General features: G+C 38.0%; 2 protein-coding genes across 2 annotated transcripts; one reads left to right on the plus strand and one right to left on the minus strand.

Annotated features, from left to right (window-relative positions):
- The first annotated feature begins 2,208 nt into the window (after window positions 1-2,208).
- On the plus strand, window positions 2,209-10,273 carry LOC113677063 (cytosol aminopeptidase). Its single transcript, XM_027193808.2, has 16 exons — window positions 2,209-2,335; window positions 2,415-2,569; window positions 2,929-2,983; window positions 3,585-3,693; window positions 4,218-4,286; window positions 4,416-4,530; window positions 5,066-5,251; window positions 5,785-5,927; window positions 6,378-6,393; window positions 6,619-6,832; window positions 7,683-7,785; window positions 8,042-8,121; window positions 8,465-8,571; window positions 9,086-9,122; window positions 9,237-9,333; window positions 9,671-10,273. The coding sequence occupies exons 1-16, from the start codon at window positions 2,261-2,263 to the stop codon at window positions 9,730-9,732; spliced, it is 1,623 nt and encodes a 540-aa protein (XP_027049609.2). The 5' UTR covers window positions 2,209-2,260; the 3' UTR covers window positions 9,733-10,273.
- LOC113677062 (wolframin) lies at window positions 10,067-17,445 on the minus strand. Its single transcript, XM_027193807.2, has 9 exons — window positions 17,334-17,445; window positions 15,864-16,250; window positions 15,089-15,340; window positions 14,353-14,639; window positions 13,736-13,908; window positions 12,829-12,966; window positions 11,980-12,745; window positions 11,339-11,525; window positions 10,067-10,859 (listed from the first exon to the last, which is right to left on the minus strand). The coding sequence occupies exons 2-9, from the start codon at window positions 16,188-16,190 to the stop codon at window positions 10,653-10,655; spliced, it is 2,337 nt and encodes a 778-aa protein (XP_027049608.2). The 5' UTR covers window positions 16,191-16,250; window positions 17,334-17,445; the 3' UTR covers window positions 10,067-10,652.
- Between the last annotated feature and the right edge of the window lie 629 nt (window positions 17,446-18,074).

Below are 18,074 nucleotides of genomic sequence, written 5' to 3' on the forward strand. Positions count from 1 at the left end.
TATCAGGTCCTGAAATTATAAAAACTGCATCCATTGCTGGTGATCTTACCTTTGACCCGTTGGCCATCATGTTCAACAAGGGCGTTTCCCATCTATCAGCCCTGGCCGGTCAGACCGGTCAATTTCAACATGACTGGATGCTGACAAAGATTCCATTAGAACAATTGATAGAGCTTGGGAATTGACTGATCCGGTTAGAAGGTTTGATCACCAACGAATTTCTCTCAATATTGAATGGAATGATCTGGTCAGCCGGTTTTACATTGGTAATTGTACGCGCGTATATATTGAGGGACAGAACTCCAAAAGAAGGTAACGGTATATTTCGAAACTTTACCACATTAAAGGCAGAATTCTAGGACATATGTTTTTATTCCCATACAAACGAAACTGGTCCTTTGAACTTCAAATTCAACAGCTTCCTTCAAGCCTTAGTAACTGTATTATATCTGCGTTAGCAGGTTATGACTTTTAACCGAAGCAGTTTTCGCAAAGCAAACAAGAAGATATGACAAAACCTTTTTCGAAAGCGCGCCATGAACATTGTCCTGTGAACAATGACTGTGAGACAAATAATCTGTGGTGGAGTACTGGTGGGGAATTTTTCTCGATAATTTTCATCTTTCACTTTCTGACATATCTCCTGATGTAGCGGCATTGCTCTAGACCAGCCCACAGTTCTTCATTTTCCATCTTGTTCTTCGTTTTCAGACTTATTACGCTTTTTTCTTTGAAAGTTTTTTCCTTTAGCGAGTGCAATGGTGGTAAGCTAGCAGGAGGGAGAATTTTAGACAACAGCCTCTCGCGCGCTGTATCTTGGCTTTCCATAACGCTTGTTGACTTTTCGTGAAAGAGACTCTTCTTTGCCGAGGCTGCTAGGGAAGTTGACTGTGTTGAGGTGAGCTGATCGCTGTTACTGACTTTGGCACCAAGAAAATGTACGTATGGCGTCTCTCGGCTTGCACAAATTCGGCTTTCGGTTTTGAGATTTCCTTCGATTGCCAAAATTCTTCTGACACGAGAAAAACCGCTGTAAGAAACAGAGGAAATGTTATTGTAATCGACACCAACTTTCTTAGAATATTTTCTTTTGTTATTAGGAATATTTTTCTCAGGGATTAGCCTCTGTGAGTCAAAATTTCTTGAGATTGAACACAAGAGCTCCTGTGAAGTTGCCCAGCCGTGAACCACTTTGTAACGTTCTTGTCCATCAACTGTCCTCGCAGAATGAATTTTTTGAGATGAGAAGAAAGATGTGAACAGACGGATAATGGTGTCTTTTTGTTGTTTCAGAAGCTTCTTTTTTTCAGCTGTTCCTTGTTTATCTATTTGCTTCTTTACTTCTTTAAGTCGCCTTTCTTCATGAGCGTTTAGCATCGTGATTCTCTTTGCTTGAAAGCCGTCCAAAGTGAACGGTATTTCCCCAAACTGACTCTCTGCTCTGATCTTTGCAGCGCACCGTTGCGTCATTTGTCTTAAGAATAAAAGAGGACTCTCTGATTATAAGCGATGAGAGACTAACCAATGAACGCCAGTTCTGGATAAAATGAATTTGCCTTATCGAGGATCGACGTACCTACACTGATTTCAAGAAATGAACTGAACTTATTTATTGATTGGCAAAATGATTTCTGATTGGCAAAAACAATTGTTGGTACACTGAGAACTGTGACCCCTGTGACTTCGTGGAGAACCTCCGGCACCATGGCGGAAACCATAATTTTAAACGTATTAGTTACCAAAGTGTAATTATCTCATCCAAACCAGTTGGGTTAGCTCTGAACGCAATTTGATCCAAAATTTCAGCCATCTTAGCTGCATAGTTTTTTTTGTATAGCAGAGGGAGACTCCAAGATTATGCACTCGATCATATTTGAGCGTGCGTCGCTTCTGTATAATACCCTGGTACTAAAAGCTGTTCTCTATTCTATTGTTATCTGAAAAATTACAGGAAATTAAAATTTAGTTCAGGGGAAGTTGGGTAGCGACAACAAGTCTTGAGCGGCACATCTGGAAAGATGTGCTGATGATAAAAACTGTGGAGATATGCGGTATCTTTTTCATATCTGAATTTTGTTACATTGTGTAGAAATGGGAGAGGTAAAAAGGGAAGTAGGCCAATTTTTCGTCTGTATAAAAGGCACACAATGCACTTTTGAAGGCTCACTTGACGAAGAGTCACGAACACTAGCGTGACAATCGATTTGACGTGACGTACATTCTTCTCGAGAAGGTCTGGAGTCAAATTAGCTGCTACAAGATGGCGGCTGCCTCTCTATTATTCTGTCGTTCGTCAAGACACCTTTCGTCGAGGATTAGAGAGTTTTGCTCAAAAGTTAGTACTCTAAAAAAAGAACGAAAAAAACTTTTATTCGATAAAAATGTGCTTAATGTGTTTCCTGGTTGCATTTCAGGCCGTCATTGATCGTGGGGTCGTACTTGGCGTGTTTGAGGTGGACAGCGGTCATGAAAAGAAATCTGATGAGGTCGATGTAGAAAATTTCTTCACCAAAGCAGCTAAAAACTTTAACTCAAGAACTTCAGGAAAGCTCACGGAGATGATCAAATTGTGAGAAATACCTTTTTAACTTTGTTTGAAACATTTTGTTTAGTTTTTTTTTTAAACTTGTCAATAACTTTGTCATTTCGTGACAGTTGGTGTTGTGTGACAATATTGTATCTAAGTAATGTTCATAGGCACATATCAGAAAGAGACTGTCTTAACGGTAGTTTGACTGTCACTGAAGGCGCTTAACCTAGCACTCACTATATTTTGAAGGACTTACAGGTCTCACAGGGATACCACTAGTATGGAAACTGGGACAGAACACAAGTGGAGAACATGAGCCCCTAACAATTATATTGTAAGGGAAAACTACTAAGAAATGATATAGGAATTTATTGAATGTGTTACGTTGATACCAATAGGTCTGGATTTAAGGGAAAAATTGGCAAATCAAAGACATACTTTGGCATTGATAAGGTGCGTATTCTTTAAAATGTACTTAGTTCTTTTTTTTTAATTTCTAAATTTTACAACAGACATTGATAAATTATTGTAATTTTTTCAATTTTTTGAAACATAGTATATTTACTGCTTGCCAAGGACATTTTATGATTTAATATTTTTTGATGTGTTAAGGTAACAATAAATTTGTGATAATGACCATGATTTGTTTAACTGTTTCAAACTTAATTGAGGATACTTTTAGTCCATGAGATTTTTAAGGCTGAATTCAATATTTTTTTGGTAAGGAGAACCTTTCTATTTTTAAATGAAAATTTTTTTAATTTTCATGTTGGAAGTGTAAGTAGTATTTCTGTTGATGGAGTAGAAGGTGATCTTGGCACTCTGTGCTTTGAAATGTGTCATAAAATATTGCCTTTAATTGTAAATATTTATCTGAGGTAAATATCATTTTATGTCCACTTGTGGATACAAATGTGTCCTCTGGTGTTGATTTTGTCTCTCAAGAGTTAACACAGGGAACAAGTGAAAGATTATTATATCAAGGGGACAGCTTTTAATTAGCAGACAGTTTTGTCAGCAAGCTTCAGTCTTTTTCTCTCTTATTCTCTTTCAGGATTACCCTTGTGTTGTTGTTGTTGGTCTGGGTAAAAAGGATATTCAGTCTGATTCAGAGACAAGTGAAGAAAAGGAATCTTGCAGCAACTACAGACAGGCTTCAGGGGGTGAGCTTTCTTTTATTACATGTATGGTAGCACTTGAAACCAAAAAATTTCACTGTAAATCATTTAACACTCCAATAAAATTTGCTTTCTTCCAAACATGAGGATCTTTGAAGCCCAATTGATGGTTGAGGTAACATGTGCAAACTAAGTCATCACGCCTTGGATTTTTCAGAATTTCTGAATTTTTTTTTCATAAATAAGGTAATTTCAGTTCACTTGAGAAGGTCATTTTGTCATTTGTAATCAACCACAAGTCTTCATCCAATTACTTGTAAGCATAGAACACTCGCAATCAGTAAGCAGTTATTTGATGAGAGGGGAAGGGAGGGGTGGTCTATAATAGTACATAATGTATACATGTTCAACTTGGTGTTTTTTATAAGTCAAAATAAAAGTAGAGAACCAAAATGTGTCTTATTCAGTGGATATGTCTCAGATTCATTGTGCAGTGTTGGACATGTACCCACATAGCTTTGTGGAAAATTCTTTTGAAATGACTTTTCAATGGTACCATTTTGTCGCAGTTGGTGTCAAGGTTCTTAGAGACTGTGGAGTGCAGACAGCAGAAGTAGATATGTTTTCAGACCCTCAAGGTAGGAAAAGTATATTTGATATGGATAGCAGTTTATGAAAGTGCCAGAATGGTGTATTTTGTCTTAATGCATAAACCTTTCCATGATTGAAACAATGCAAACATCATATTCTTGTACCTATTATTTCAGCTGCAGCCGAAGGAGCAAATTTAGCTCTTTTCAGTTATGACACATTGAAATCTTCGAAGAAGTTGGAAGTGGATCTCCAGCCCCATAAGCATGTGACAGAAAGTGATTTGAAGAGGTAAATACCCTCATCTAATAAATAAATTGATAATTATAATATGAAATCGAAGTTTGTAAATTGTTTCAAAGGTGACATGGTTTTTATGAGTATAAAAACTTATTTTATTGGTGATGTTCTTGTATTATTATCCTTGATTTTTCCTGTCTACCCTAAGAAAGTGTGCCATGTAAAAGAGCTAACCTTGTGCAGCTACTGAATATAAGTTAACCCTCTGATCCCTGAGGGTGACTAGCATCTAATTTCTCCCCAAATGATAAAATAAGGTCACAAGAATAAAGGTACGACCACCACTGAAAGAAGCTTCAGTGGTGGTAAAAAATTTTCCTTCTCAGTACCTCTGGAAATGCATAGAGAATAGTATGGAGAACATGCACACTGATGTTAGGGTGTAAATAGTGAAAAATGCTGTAAATAACGAATTGAAGTAATATGTATCTGGCATTTGTGTTACATACGACCTATTTTTTGTTGTGATTTACCAAATGTAATCAATTTTTTGGTTTCTTAATGTGTATTGTTCATATTACTGCAGCCAAGAGGAGGAAATAAATTTCTATGCCTGGCATAAACTTTGGCAGGATGGGTTACTGTTATCTGGAGCACAAAATTTTGCCAGAGAGCTGATGGAAACACCATCCAACCTTTTGACACCAACAGTCTTTGCTGATACGCTTATCAACAGGTTTTCAGATCTAGAAAGTGTGGAAGTGTTGGCAAGGTATTTAATACACATTTCTCTGTTGCTAAATTCATGTATTTCATTATGTATTTATATTTTTAACAGTAGTACAGACAATAGTCTGTGTGACCTTCAATATGTGCATAGTCAACAATAACTTGCATAGCTGTCCAAGCATTATGTATTACATATGTATATCAGGGTTTTGTACATGTCAAACAGGCTGGGAATATGCTTTCACTCTTCCCAAGTGGGATTCCAGTCCACAGAAGGTTAACCTGGCATTTTTTAAGGTTTCCCTGGAATAGTCTCATAGTTACTGATATAAACTCCTGGATGTACATTTAGAGAGCTTATTCAGAATTAAGAATGAATGTAAGTCTAATCCAGTAACTGCACGGCTCCTATTTAGTGAATGATAGACATTGCTTGGTGGAGAAATGAATTTAAATTGAATGTTAATTTATGGTGGAGTTCTAATCCCATAATACTACTTAACAATAGCACAAGGACTGATAAGTATTGCTTGTTTATTCCAGAAGTTGGTTTTACCAAGTATCTTTGTTCCCTAGGGACCAAAATTGGGCAGGAGAGCACAAGATGGGTGCATTCCTGAGTGTTGGCAAGGGCTCAAGTGAACCAAGTGTTTTCTTAGAAATGAAGTATTCTGGTGCCAAGGAATCTGATTCACCCCCTTTAATTCTTGTTGGGAAAGGTGACCGTTTATTTGATTTTTCAGGAATCAGCATGACATTTGTACAGTCCTGAACAGAACTCTTCCTGGCAAATAATTGTTTTGTTCAATGGCAATCTTTTCAACCTGGAAAGGTTCAGATAAAAATATTTTTCTCATTCTTGAAATGGGATAAAAAAAAAATGGGATTTAGCAGTGGACATTTCATGAGGTGGCTCTTCTTATCCACTGGTTCTAGGTCAATTTGGAATTTAGAATGTTGATTTTCATGTATATATAAAACAAAGGCATTAGGGATATTTTGCTTTCTTTCTTTTCACTTGTTGATTTGCTGGTGGGTGGATGGGGAAATAGACTAATGGACTGACTTACCAGTTGATTTAATTAATTAAAAATAAAGGGTTTGCTCTTGAAAAATATAGAATCGTTTTTGTTTTCTGGCCAGTTGATATTCCTTTTCTCTCCTTACAGGTGTGACATTTGACAGGTGTGTAAATGTTCTTTGAGTTGATCAACAAAAGTGTACAATACTTGAGTTTAAGTTAAGTCACAAATGTCTTGGATATTACTAACACCACATTTTGTTGCTTTGACATGTTGTTGCTTTGACTTTCCTTTTCATAGGGTTTGTTTGAGAAGGGATCAGTGTTATTTATGTCTGTGTTGGCTGCACTTTTGTTTTAGTTTTTTCTTTTTTCATTTCTTTTGTTAGTGGTGGTATCAGTATCAAGCCAGCTGCTGGAATGGGGCTCATGAAAGCTGATATGGGTGGAGCTGCCACTGTTAGTGCAGCATTTGAAGCCATAGCAAGGCTAAAAGTGCCAATCAATGTCACAGCTCTTGTCCCTTTGTGTGAAAATATGCCATCAGGATGTGCTAACAAACCAGGAGATGTCATCACCGCAATGAGTGGGAAGACTATTGAGGTAACTCAGTAAAATGGTCTGGGTATATTTACAGGTCCTCCATATAAATTTAAACGTTGGTTTGTAATGAAATTGTCATACCTAAGATCTAACCTTGTTTTGGGACACAACACCCCAACTACCCTTACTTTCTTATCACACATTTAAAGACTAACCCATCGAAATAAAATGAGAGAGGTTTTGGGAGCAGAAGAGTCACATTTGTGTGCGCGGAAGGGGCGGTTTAAGATGTCATACCATATAAGACTAAGAACGAACGCAAATCTCGCCCGTCGTCGAGGTAATCTAGTGCGTTATCACGCCCAAAAACCATGGGGTTATGTGAGTATGCAAAAAAAGCCTCAGAATCAACAGAAAAAACGACGAAGGACCGTGCTGAAGAGAGAAGTGAGGCAGGGAAAACGTATCTTTTGCCAAAGGAAAGTTGTAAAAAATCGGTAGAATGTTGAGCAAAAATGGGAAGCTGGAAACAAGACGTTTCCGACTAAAACGGGAGAGTTGGAATCTCTGTAAGTAACGGAGTTCTTTCAGAGCAGTTAACAGTATGTTGGGCGGGGGATGTAGTTCAAGGATACTGAAGGTTTTTTTCTAACTTAAGTTTCGCACATCATGACTTCTAGCCAACTTTTTTCATTAAACGTGCGCGTGGGGTCGTGTGGGTTAGTAGGTGCGTGCGCTATAATTGGTCAATTTAGCGGCCCGTATTTCCCTGTATTTCCGAAGTTTTTGGAATCGAAACTCTACCCAGATATAAAAGAAATATCTAACTTACCTCGTCTTCTAGGTCCGTAACGTACAATACCGACCTTGAATTCGCTTAGTAAGAGGTATGTCAACCATTCTTTCGAAGGTTGACAATACTGATGCCGAAGGAAGACTCATTCTTGCCGATGCTCTTTGTTACGCCAGCAAATTCAACCCTCGTGCCGTTATTGATGTGGCTACACTTACTGGTAACTGTCTCGGTCATACTAAGTTTTGTGTCTGTATTATTTCAACAAGGGATTTTATAGAACAGATAAAGATGCGACTCATCTATATGTACTCAACATCCTGTGTCGCTTCAGTCAAAATCTTTGATTAACAATGATACCTCTTTTCCTCTGACCATTGTGGAACCATATAGGAAGTATTGTTGTATAGGGTAACCAAAATTTGATATAATCACCTATGCTTCAGTACGTTCAGTTCTAACACAGTTTTTTACAGGTGCGATGGATATCGCCTTAGGACAAGGAGCTACAGGTGTGTTTACAAACTCTGCAACATTGTGGCACTGCATTTTTCAGGTAAGAAATTCCGATACTAACATAGCAGCCTTCTTAAGTTTTTGGGAATTCAGTCGAAAACTCTGTTTTTTATACATTCATCACTTTCACGTTAGAAGTAAAAAATTCCTAACGTTATCCTACTGGTCAGGCTAAAATCAGACTAAATTTAATCGATGGTGTCTTTGGGCGGGGGTGTTAACGGTTTCATTGTAACAAAACAAAGCAGGGCATTCCCTACTCCTCTGAAATGCGCATACACCACAGCCTTTCCTTTAGAATTTCTTAGCTCATTAAATACCTTTTAAAGTTTGTCTGTCAGGAAGCCTGGCTAAACCAGTGTTTTGTTTAATTGTACATTCAGGCTGGGTTCGATTGCGGGGAGCGAATGTGGCGCATGCCATTATACAAACACTACACCGAACAGATACAGTCCGACGTGGCTGATTTAAGAAACACTGGAAAAAAGAGGTAAGATGGAAGAATTGAAGATGGGTGGGAATTGGGAGAAGAATGGAAGAAAATGGGTGATGGAACGTGACTCTGGAAACAGAAGGAGTGGTTGGATTGTTATTACAAAGGAAGCTGTTGCATTCTATAAAGAAACGCTGTCGATGAGACGGATATCACAAGAACTCAGTTACATAGTTTAATAAAGAGAAAGGAAATTCCGAGCAATCTGTAGCATTCTTTCATTCCATTACTTAATAGAACAGTTTGTATTTATTTTATTGTGAGACCGAAAATGTTACTAAGCGCGTTCTCCACGCCTCCACGCCTCCACGACTGATATTTTAACCAAGTTTAGGTAAATAAGTGTGTGTTATTTGACCAAACGTGAGATCAAGATGGGTAAACATTGGCCGAGTTCTTTTTTCGCGGGTGATCCAGTGCCCTCTCACCCGCTCGGGTTGCCAATCAGAATGCTTCATATTGCCCACGGGCGCTGCCAGCCGTATAATAACCATTTTTTCTGTTTTTTTAGGTCAGCTGGATCGTGTACTGCTGCAGTTTTCCTCAAGGTAATTGTAAATCACGATTCAAGTGAACCTCTCTTAAGGGAAAATTAAGGGAAATTTGTGTTGCGAATTTGACTTTGAATTCAGGGTTATCTGAACGCTGTAATTTTTTTGTAGGAGTTTGTTGACGCTAAACATTGGGCTCATTTTGACATCGCCGGTGTGATGGACAACAGTTCGAATGCTATCCCTTATCTCAACAAAGGCATGTCAGGTAAGGTGATACCGGAAACCTGTAGCCTGAGAAATGGTGTGATTTTTCCAGACATCATTGACCAGGAAGAACATTGCGTACATTGCGTACATTTTTCACCCAGATAGGAAAGGATAATTCATGAGGTTTACGAGATTCTTTGGGTCCTGGGCATTAGACCCTAGCGAGGGCCCCAAAGCATTAATGCGCCTGTTATCAAAACCGGTAATTTAGTCAGTAACTTTTCTTGTCTTCTCTTGTCGATGAAGAGTTAAAAGGTAGATTTTAGAGAAGTCCATACTCTTATCTTATCACATTACACGATATCACATTCTTTACTTTACTTAATTTCTTTTAGGTCGACCAACAAGAGCCCTTGTGGAAATTGCTCGAAAACTCGCAGTCAACAACTTGGATTAAAAGGCTGAATTCGACCTGAAGAGAGCATGTCACATTACTGAATATGTTTTCGTGAGAGAGTTTGGCAGAATAAGGAAAATAGAACGTTCACCCTTGATTTTACACCACTCTTCTTAGTAGCACGGAACAAAAAGGTTCACGGTTGCACAAATCAAATCCTGTGGGAGAAAAATACTTTTGGAAGTTTTTTTTTTATTGTTCCGTGAACAAATTTGGCCGCGAATCACTCGGGTGTAAATGTTCATGGTGGTATGTTTTAAATCCTAAAGATTGTCACCAGCCGGGTTTGAACTATAACACAAAACCCAACATGCTTCATTAAAGAACACAACAATTACCAACAAAACATTTTATTAACTTCGAAGAAGACTTTGATTATAGGCTTTGAATCTAATATGTCTTTAGAACAGCAGTTGCGCCGCAAAGTAATATGAAACTGAACATCTAAGTAAATAATAACGGAGGAGAAGACTTAGGTTAATAATGAATTACTATTTAAAATAATGTAAACTTAATAATTAAATACTTTTTTCAAACCTGATAATAACATATATTTTTTCTGAAGCATCAATCATTAGATCAAGATTTTCCTCTTGAAAATAAGTCGGAGCTTTATTGAGAGACTAAAAAGAACGGTGATATTGTTACCTTTTCTTCCAATAACCTTGGGCAACTGCTTCGCACGGTTACTAAAATATTCAAGTTGACTCTTGCAGGTACCTTTTCGTGCAAACATGGCCTCTCTGGAGAGAAAAGACCTTTCTATGAACGGGGTCAACTATTCAATACCCTAGAGGCTCTGATACCCTGTTATGATTAAGTACCCAGAGACTCTAGCACCCTTTTCTATTCATTACCTTAGGGTACCCTACTTAAGTGGTTGGAACACACTAATCGTCTATCACAACAGCTAGGACTATTTAGTCATCGTCGTGTTCATCTCTCTCAGTTACCAAGGGAGTCATAAAGAACTGGGCCATGAATCTGCCTGAGTCACGCAATCCTTCATATATGTCGTCACGCCCCAGTCCAATCCGTGGTTTGACCTTAACGCCGTCGATATAAAGTCTCTTGGCGCTGACAGTCACGTAAGGCGGACCGTTTTGTAAGCGTCCTTCAAATGTGATCTGGGAAAGAAAATACAGAACAAGGACACAGTGATGTATCACTGCTGTAATAGGGGGGTGGGGGGGAGGTGCACAGGAGAGGCAAGTTTGCAGGCTTTTACAGTACATCGGTTTTATCTCGAACTTCCTAAGGACAGCTAAAATGGTCCTCGATAACAAGGGCAAGACAATAGTAATATAATTATGGAGGTCCGCGCCTAGACACGCGTTCATAGTTCGACATACCTGGATGCTGGACTGCACTGCCAATAATTTGCAAGCAAAGCGACAATGCTACAGAATTCAGATCATCTGGGGCCATGATAGCCATGAGCTCATCAGTTTCAGTAACGTCAAATGTTACCCTCGTTAAATTAAGTCTACAACCACTCCTAAACTGAACTTAATTTGTCAAACTTTCAGAGTGAGAGCTCTATAGTAGAAAGGAACTAAGGACTGTGAAAGGAAAAAAAGACAAAATTTGAACGTCGTTGTTATACCTGTGTGTATTTTTGTAAAGTGACCATGGAATGATAAAAGCGATGCTTCACTGTAACTTGAATCACTTCACTGCTGTGTGACTTGGAATCCGTCATGTTCACCCCAACAGAAAACGTGTACCTGTCAAAAGTTTTAAGGTGGCACGGTCCTCTCGCCCTTGGGAGCCATGAGCTTTTCTGAGGAGAACTAAGGACAAAATGAAAAAAGAGAAAAACGTTGAAATTTTTGAGTGAATGCATGGGGAAAAATATATAATCTGAGGAGTCAGTTTTGATTTTGCGGTTGGATACAATCAGCTTGGCTAGAGAGAGTTAGCTGGGGAGTTAGAAACACAAGAAACTTCTTCCAGAGCGCAACTGAACTTTTGAGAAATTAACGTAAAGTTTTCACAGCAGTTTCGCATCTGGGGATAAAACGAGAATTGTGCTAGGTGTCCATACATACCACGCCACAATATTTCAGCAATAAATTACCACAAGAGGCGTAACATTGTGACGATTTACGCCTAAGTTTTCTCTTACAAGCATTTTTTTTTTTGTGCTTTCAAACAGAAGTTTAAGGAGAAAGTTAAAAATATTCCGAAGGTGGTTGAGTAGGGGCCCAAAAGAAATTGTGAAGGGGGAGGATTAACAAGTCTAACCTGACAATATTGTCATCTTCTTCTCCTCCAAGGAGGCACTTGAAAGTCGGCCGCAAAAACACAGGCAGGAATGCTAACAGGCGTCTGAAACGATTTTCCAGTGAGGTTACCTTGACATAAGCCACAGTTCCAGTCCAGTTCACTGACTCACCCTGAAATTCAGAGCACTGTATCTGTACTGATGCCATGTTCACATTTTCACTTTCCCTGGCCTCCAATCCACAAGTTTTGGAATACTCTGCCCAAGTCAAGGGCTTTGGGGAGCCATATAGAGAAGGGACAAAATTGACAAAAACAATAGGGACCAAAAGGCAAAACACCGCTAGGCCCGCCACGATCATTAGCAGTTTCTTCTTGCGCTGGAGTTTGCCCGAATAGGGAATTTCCATTTTGGAGTAATAGAAGAACACTGATGTAACTGCGAGGATGATTGCAGTAACAGCAAGTTTCAGAGCGATGTCAAGAGTCATAAACCACTTCAAGAAATAAGTGATTGTAAGACCAACGGTGAATAGGAACAGAAAGGGTAGCATGGTGACAAAAATGACCCACCCCACCGTGGCACGAAGCAGGCTCGCCCATGAGGTGAAATGGAATAATTCTGTAAAAAGCTGACACCAGAGTAGGCACACTGCGTGTGGGACAAGTACTTTATATATGCCTCGCCAAGAGTGACGACCCGCCATGATGATGAGTAAAACAAGGATGACCACGTGAAGTAGGGAGGGGAGGCTGATTGCTAATTCCAACCCATAGGGAAGTGGCACTACACAGAAAAACGGAAAAAGCAAAAAGTTAAAACCAACATACTTTATAATCAAGTAACACTGAGTGGCAAGTGATACTTACCCCTAGAAATAGGATAGCACAGGACACCCAAGACTCTTACATTCTCGATGCTTCGTAACCCAGTTGTCATTAGTTTAAGGAGAATAGTGTACAATGCATAGTCATCATATTTGTCAGGCAAACCTCTGAAAGATGAAACTAGTTCAAATACAAGCACAGTTAGAAAAGGATAAAACTACTAACAACTTGCTTCAAATCCCACAATATTCCAACAACTACTATCAGTTTAACATTTTATCATTAAGACAATCAAATACATGCATTAATCTTTTGATTATGAGGTCATCATTTTTCTACATAAGCAATTGAATGACTGTCCCAAATTACTATCTGCAACCAATCAGAGTATGGGAAATTTGCATTGTTTAAAGAACTCAAGTGCAAGATGTATTAAAGGTTTTTTTCATTGCTGATAAAGTGCAGACTGAAGCACCTCAAAATCCAAGTGGGCTAGGGAAGGAGATAGAAGGATATGTACTCCCTGAAAACTTTGCAGGGAATTTTTATCCTAATTGACAACAAAATATTAATTTTTTTTTTCACTGCCATTTCAGACCTGACCCAAAAATTATTACTAGCACTATTTCAAGATTTTTTGGAACAGCTATGATGGAAGAAGAGCCTAATAAACTTATACCATGGAAAAATATTTATAATTTCTTTTAACTAAATTTTATTATTTTAAGACCAATAAACTAGATGAGCATGCAATCTCAGAATGCAAATGACTACAGTTAAAATCAATACAATGAATTATAATCAGGAAAAAAAAAACAGCTCCATACAAGTAGGATCAGCCATACCCTCTAGTAAGCTACAGATCTACCTAAATCTTGGACAAAATTTGTAAGAGAATTCACATAAATTCCATATTTGAGTATACCAATAAAAACAGGGTCATGTTCACCTGTAAACAAGAGAGCCACCAAAGACATTTCAGAACATGGGATCCATTGCTTGTCACAAAGTGGAAGAACTGCTACTGTTATCAGCAAAACAATGAAAAAATACACATACGGAGCTGAAGATTTCCATATAAATGTCCTTTCTGTCTCTTGTGCATCAAGTCTTGGATCAAATCTAGACAAAATTATGAAATTAAATAAAATTATTATTGCATAACAGAATCATGTGGTTACTTCATTTACATTTAAAATAAATGGTAGATGGAGCTGTTAGTAGAAAATAACAACTATATCACGTCATGCAATATTGATTTTTACAATTACATTAAATGGATCTTAATATCATTATATCATCATGATGGGGATTTTTTTTAACATCACAATAATAACATGCAGTTACAACATGCAGCCCAGCCAGCTCATCAATAAGTTCTTTAGAGCTAAGTATTAGGTAGAACATTAGACCATGGGATTGGAATCAGCAGGGGTGTGAGTTCTTTCTTACAGGAGCCATTAATTTCTTTTGGTCCCCTTTGTTACTTTTTTCTTCAACAATACAAATCAAAACAACCTCCAAGACTAGCTGGAAAAAAAAAAGACAGCTGAGAGAATCACTTACTTTTTCATGAGCTCTGCAACACTCCGTAGCTGCCGCAGAGCTTCTCTACCATAGAACATTTGAAGTGAGAACACCACCAGAGATATGAATGCAATATAGAACACAACCAGCGGGACAAGAAACCACAGAAAATCTCCAGTAAGATGGCTGTAGATGTACAGAAGGAACAGCATGTGTATTTGAGATGTTGGAATCAAGGACTTCAAAAAACTTGATCCTTCCTTTGAAATCTTCACAAGAAGGAAATGTTTGGCATATTGGAGGGATTGCTGTGGAAACTGCACGACCTAGATGAAGGTGAGAAACTGACATTAAAAATAGAGTAGAAAATGATACAACACTTACCTGATAATTATCACTATCATCCATTCTCCTAACAAAGTCCATACAAGCTGTTACAAAGTGTGCTTATAGCAACTTTGTTCTGAGTTTTTTAAGTTGTAAGTGCTACAAAGAGAAGTATGCTCCAGAAAATGTATAATTTCTACTTCTGTCATTCAAAAGTTATATATTTACCAATAAAATTGTAAGAATTAAAGAGCAGGAAGATTCTAAATTTAATTACTTAAATACTCACCCTGGACCTGAGATATGTCTTCTTTGTGATAAATGAATAACACTTAATAAAAATAAGAGCCTGAGATGACAAAAACCCCAAAAGTTACTAATCAATAATACAAGACAGTCACCACTGGACTTGTAGAAATGACTTTTGAATGCTAGGTGTGCTACATACCTTTTCTAGTACAGAAGCTTTTTGAAATTTCTCCATGTCCTCTTTACTGAGCAGGGTAACAACTTCTGGTACTTCACCCCTAGCATATGCCAAAGCTGTATCCTTCATCTCACTCAGAGTGAATTCATTCTGTCCACCAACTGTCAAAGCATTCATCAACAAGCTCATGAGGCTTAAATCTTGTTTTATCTCTTCCTGGTCTTTCTCTAAATCTTCAGTGTAAGTGGTTTCCTGACTTGCAGTCACTTTTTCCTACAAAGTCCATGTATAATTACCAAAACCTATAAATGATTGATACTTTCTCACGATCATCCAGATATCCCAGCAAACCAACACAAACTTTTTGACCTGTTGTATTTTTCTAAACTAAGGAATAAAGCTCAAATTCAAAATGGTTAATTTTGACAAATTATGAAAGCAGTAGACCCCCCAATATCCCAAGTGGGTTATTGCACTGTTTAACAGATAGAAAGTGGGGTCTATTGATTTTATAAAATAACTATGGCTTTTATACCAGTGCAAAAAACAATAGGTTTTTGACCAGTCAGGGTGGTTATAGTTTCTCAGTTGTGCTATAAAATGTAATAAACCTTTCATAGCATGGATGGGTCAATCTGCCCAGGCAATGAAACAATTAATCTGCATAAATCAACTAATAGTACAAGGCACCTGGGTTTTATATAGGGGTCTGTGTTAGAGCCATATAATACAGTTACCAATCTTGTTGAATAAATTCCAAATAATTTAATGAAAATCAACTAATATTAATCAGTACCTTAAGTTTTGCCTCTGCTTCTTTCAGAGCCTCATCAATATCTTGAAGAGCAAGCTTGTCTTCATCATTCTTTTTCAAAGAATTATAAAGAACTTCTACAGCATATTGAAGTCTTTTGTCCTCCTCTTTTGTATTGACACACCACACCACTTCATGTTCATTCTCTGCACTGATTCCATCTCTGTCCTTTAGACATTTTGCTAAGATAGCTGTGGCTTTCTTGTCTCCTTGTTTGGAAATTCCAATTAAAATGTTAACTGCCTCTTCTTTTTTTTCCAGGGCTGACAATTTTAGCAGCTCTTCAGCCTGTGATATTTTTTCTTCCATGGTCAACAGTGTGAGATAGAACTGGATTTATGAACAAAATGCAGCTAAAATCCCTGAAACCTGTTGATCAAAATTCAAGCCTGTAACCTAAATGACAAAAAGTTTTTTAAAAACTATGTACTAGAGCATGAACAATAGATGAAAATTGATGATCAGAACCTCAATCAATAACAACCGAGTATAATTAGTTAATTGGCCTTAACTGACATCAGTCAATTGATGACCAATTAATAATCACACATAAGTAGTCACGAACTTCATCGATTGACCATCACTGATAGTGTTCATGATAAATTCCCGTCTTGCGAGTGTATGCAGAGTGAATATAGTTCTTCAGTGTTTGGTGGAAATTTTTGAGATGAGATAACCTTATTCATCATTATGGTTCCAGGACACAAACATGTCCAGGCACAGATAAACGCACCAATTGCTATTGTATAAACCTAGAGTCAGAATTACCCAAGCCTTGTGCTTTACAGCTCCTAAGAGCTGCAGTTTTCCCCTTTCAGAATTTTCAGTGAAATACGAAGAACATGTAGGTTACAACTAAAGAGCAGAACCTTTCAGGAAATGAAAATACATCTCGGCGAAAACATACAGGAAAATCTTTGCCACACCTAGCCGTTTAGTGATATGGATATAACAAAAAACACTGCTATTGGCCCGCGACAAATACAGATCATTTAAATCTGTCACTTTGTCATTTAATCAGCCTATGTCACTGTGCTGGTATAGACAGAAAATACTCCACATGTTCACATAATGCATGTTCGTGTCGCAGCTCAAATTCCTTTTCTGCCAAAACTTCTGTTCCAAAAGTCAACATCTTCATCGCGTCTTCATCATTATTGTCCACCTTCTAGAATCACCACATAAACTTGCATCATTGAAGAACGTTTTAAAAACAAATGTTCCAGCGAACACATTCAACCTAGAGGTTGATAACTCCCCGGTGTATCAATGCGTCCCATGACGAATACGTGAGATCGAGCTAGCTGTTTGTCTTGACAGAACTAACTCCTTTATCCCAGATCTTCGACATTAATATCATTCAAATAAGCAAAATTAGGAAATTCAGATGCCATAATCCTCCGCAGAGGGCAATCAGTGATTACAACGGTTTATGAACTCGTTTTCACATACCCTCAGTTTCTACATAAACAACGATTCTGCCATGTTGCTTCTTAATTTCCAGCAATTTGGTTGTCACGCCAGAGAGTATTGCGTGACAGACGGAATGGCTAAGCGCGATCTTCGTGACGTGTCGTTTGTAAATGGATGTCGTGGTGGAAGTTTGCTACGTGACGTCTAACAAGTGACAATTTACAAGTGTGAGAAAATCCCTAGCCTACACACTTAGCGTAAATTTTTTGCGCTTTCCAGGAGTAGAAGGCAAACGTTAGTTACGCGCAAAAAATGCCACTTTTACAAGTACAGCACTCGTTCAGCACCTGAATCCGTCCACCATCCAAACGGATATTAGAATGACAGTCCCGAGCCAGAATGGGGAAGAGAATTAGGCATTGTAATTGAAGGTGAATGTTTGAAATGTTTTATTTTCACGTAAAATGAATGATCGAACCCACACAGAGACTAAGATTAGGTAGGCTCCTAGATCAGAACATTGAATCAAGACAAGAAAAAACTAGAAACAAACAACAAAGAAGCAGTGAAGAGCAGAATACTGTATCTTTGGACACTACAAAAAAAATTATTGGTTAAGTTTAATCACTGCACATCATCCCAACCCTTGAAAAACAGCAAGACAATGTCATCTCACTCACAAGCAGCGTCTCGCCAATCCCTTGAAAAATTCAAACCAGATCCTCCTTTACCTCACAACAAATGTCTTAATTCTGAAGAAAGCATTTTAGTATGATGACT

This window comes from Pocillopora damicornis, chromosome 2, assembly GCF_964200805.1.
Source record: "Pocillopora damicornis chromosome 2, jaPocDami1.2, whole genome shotgun sequence".
Taxonomy (NCBI): domain Eukaryota; kingdom Metazoa; phylum Cnidaria; class Anthozoa; order Scleractinia; family Pocilloporidae; genus Pocillopora; species Pocillopora damicornis.